The sequence below is a fragment of the Momordica charantia genome (assembly GCF_013281855.1).
Source record: "Momordica charantia cultivar OHB3-1 chromosome 8 unlocalized genomic scaffold, Mcharantia_2.0 BLBB01000008.1, whole genome shotgun sequence".
Taxonomy (NCBI): Eukaryota; Viridiplantae; Streptophyta; class Magnoliopsida; order Cucurbitales; family Cucurbitaceae; genus Momordica; species Momordica charantia.
The window spans coordinates 25172723-25176022 of NW_028275166.1; the positions used below are offsets into that span (position 1 = coordinate 25172723).

Sequence of the window (3300 nt, forward strand, 5' to 3'; positions counted from 1 at the left end):
TCGATTTGATCTCAAACATCAATAAGAAGTAAATATATTTTATGAAAATATAGGATAATCGTTTTGATTTTGTTCTTCAATATTGCTATTTTTAAGTTCGGAATATGTCGTAGTTAATTTTAATATCATTATTTTTTATTTTAAATATTTTTACATATTTGAAAATTATTAAGTTGTCTGTTTTATTTAAATACGACAGGATTAATGTTTGATTTTCTCATATACATGAAGAAAAAATAACTATCCTATCATTTTATTTTATGATATACTTTCAACAAACAATAAATAATATTTTTTAGGAATGCAATGCAAAAAAAATAATTTTACATATTTAAATATACCATTATCTAAAGTTATTTTATTTAAAATAAAAAGTTAAAAGTAACATGTATCTCCATAATTAAAACCTTGTTTGAAAGTAAATTTTATTGTTAGACACAAAATAACAACATTTTTAAGACCAAACAAAACATAGCTGATAAAATTGATGTTAATATATGATGTGATAAAATTAAGATACAACGTGAATGCACGTGTTAGATTACTAGTTCTTTCAAAAGTTCCAATACTATTTAACCTTTCATCAAGAGCAAAGCAAACCTACATTAATATTTTGAACTAAAAATCGACGTGGCAAAATTTAAAATGACGTGACATTAACATGAAAACTTACGAGGTTGCAAATTTGGGTAGGGAGTGGAGAGAAAATTCTTTTATTTTAGTATGGAAAGAGAGAAAATATAGAAGAAATTCCCACTTATTTAAGTGTCAAAGTCACTTTTCCATTTACAATATTTCGAGATGTTTTGAAACATTTGTGGGGATAGTATTGAAATTTCTGAATTTTTGAAACATTGATGGGTGTATACACTTTGTATTTTAGGCATTTAGTTTTAAAAGAATGGATGTGTAATCAATGTTCTAAAGTTAGAGCAAGTCAACCATAAAATTCTAAATTTGCTTGATGATCATAAATAGTAAAAAGGAAATAGGAATTACCTCGTGAAAAGAGGGATGAGAGAAGAAATTGTGGTGAAAATGCAATAGAAATTGAGCACCAAAACAAATCTGTAGGCCATTGTCTATTTCTAGCATACTGTTCCTCTTTCTTCTTCTTCTACAAATCCCAATCCTCCATCAATGGCTTCCATAACCCCTCTCAGCTTCTCATCTTGTTCTCTCGCCCCTTTCAGGTGTAAGAGAACATAAAATGAAGCTCAATAATGGCGTCATTACTAATTTCTTCCTCTTCCTCTTCCTCGCCCTTTCTTCCTTCTCTGCCAATGCCATTTGCGTCCCTCGCAACTCCTCCCAGTTTGTCTCGCCTGCCGCTTCCCTGATACACTCCTCCCCTCCTCCGCCACAATCGCCGCCGCAATCCCCTCCGCAATCGCCGCCGCAATCACCACCGCAAGCACCGCCGCAATCACCGCCGCAGTCACCGCCACAAGCACCGCCACAGTCTCCCCCACCGCAGAAGCAGTCGCCACCTCCTACACCGGTTTCCGACGATGATATCATCGGAAACGTGGAAGGCCCTCGAGCGGAAACCATGTTCGATGATATGATCGAGGCGATGTCGGAGATTCCGGAATTTGTACCAACGACGACGGAATGGAATGGGACGGATCCAATCGATCTCAGCAAGATCTGCAGCAACACGGACAACCCTCAGCTCTGTACCAAATCGATTTCAACTCACCTCAAGCCAGGAACGAACCAAATCGATCCTGTTTCGGCGCTGAAGACCGAAATTGGGGAATCGATTATCAAGGTGCAGAATGCAATGGAAAGAGCGCGCGAACTCCGCAAAGATCCATCGACATCGAAACTCGCAAACGTGTGCTTAGCTACTTGCCTTGACACTTACAATTTGGCGATCTTTGACCTAAAAAAAGTATTGGAATCGATCGAACATCACGACGCTGGTACAATGGAGAGCTACCTCAGCGCCGTACTCTCCAATATCGGGACCTGCGATGATTCTTTTGCAGAGATGGGCTTGGTTTCGCCATTGGATAATCTTGCAATCGAGCTGAACAAGTTCGCAAGCAATTGCTTGGCGATTTCCAAAATGCTTCTGTAAGATTAACCAGGTCGTTTGAGTTGGAGAAGACGATCCATTCGAAATTGCCTCTTCTTCTTCAGCTCCACAGATTTCGTTTGGAGAAGTTGAATCTGCTCTGCACAGCCTCCTCTTATGAATTGGTTCTGAAAGTTTCTTGTAATGAATTGATGCAATAAATTCTTGTCAAGTGAAACTTTCATTGGCAATGGCAAAATATATATTATATAGATCTCATTTCATAGTTTTAATCTGACACTACCATCAAATATTTTACGAATAAATATTCAATGAGTCATTTTTCAAAGTATATGAATCAAAATAAATTTATTGAGACCACAAACAACTAAAACGAACAAAAGAAAGTACAGTTTATTAAGAATGGTCTCAAAAGTGAAAAGTGAGAAATAAGGAATAATATAAAAAATATATCCTTGTTATGCTGTATGTATTTAAACTAAACTATTCAACTCAAAGAAGATTTATCGGTGATACTTAAAACGAAGTATATCATTTATATATTTAATGCGATTGATATAATTCACTGGTATATCAATTATATAACAATATACTTCATATTCATATTAGGTACATAATGATAAATTTATCACTTATATACTTGATAATCTATCAATAAAAAATATGTTATTTGCATAAATAGAATAAAAAAACTGCAACCAAAATCTTTAACCTTTAACCTAAAGAAAATTAAATTTACTTGATGGGAAGGTAAATCATTTATATATTTGATTAGATTTATATATTTCATATTAAAAATATCAATTATATCCGCAATATACTTCATATTAGGCATGTAAGTTATATCCATGATATACTTGATATATCCAAAAAAAAAACTACAATGTTGCTTAAACCCAAAAAAATTTAGTAGTAATATACCTAATATGAAGTATTTCATTATTTATTTAGTGTGATTGATATAGTTCATAATAGGAATATTAGTTGGGTTTTTTTTATTAATATTATTGTAAATGAAACTTATTTTAAAAATATTGTAATTTAATTAAAAATATTAGAAGTATGATAGGTTTTGAAACTTTTTTTAAAAATATTGTTGTTTTAAAAAAACTGAAGATATGGTCGTCTCTTCAAGAGACGACCATGCCATGTGGCGCCATGGCGTTGAAGAAGCAGCAAAGAGACTTGAAGAAGTTCATGATAAGGTCTGTGGGACAACAACACCGGGTAAACCTCTACAGAAGATTGCAAAGACA

General features: G+C 33.6%; 1 protein-coding gene across 1 annotated transcript; it reads left to right on the forward strand.

Annotated features, from left to right (window-relative positions):
• Positions 1 to 1113: 1113 nt before the first annotated feature.
• LOC111022449 (uncharacterized) lies at positions 1114 to 2316 on the forward strand. The gene has a single exon (XM_022299625.2). It carries the CDS (start codon positions 1211 to 1213, stop codon positions 2084 to 2086), a length of 876 nt encoding a protein of 291 aa, XP_022155317.2. The 5' UTR covers positions 1114 to 1210; the 3' UTR covers positions 2087 to 2316.
• Positions 2317 to 3300: the final 984 nt, after the last annotated feature.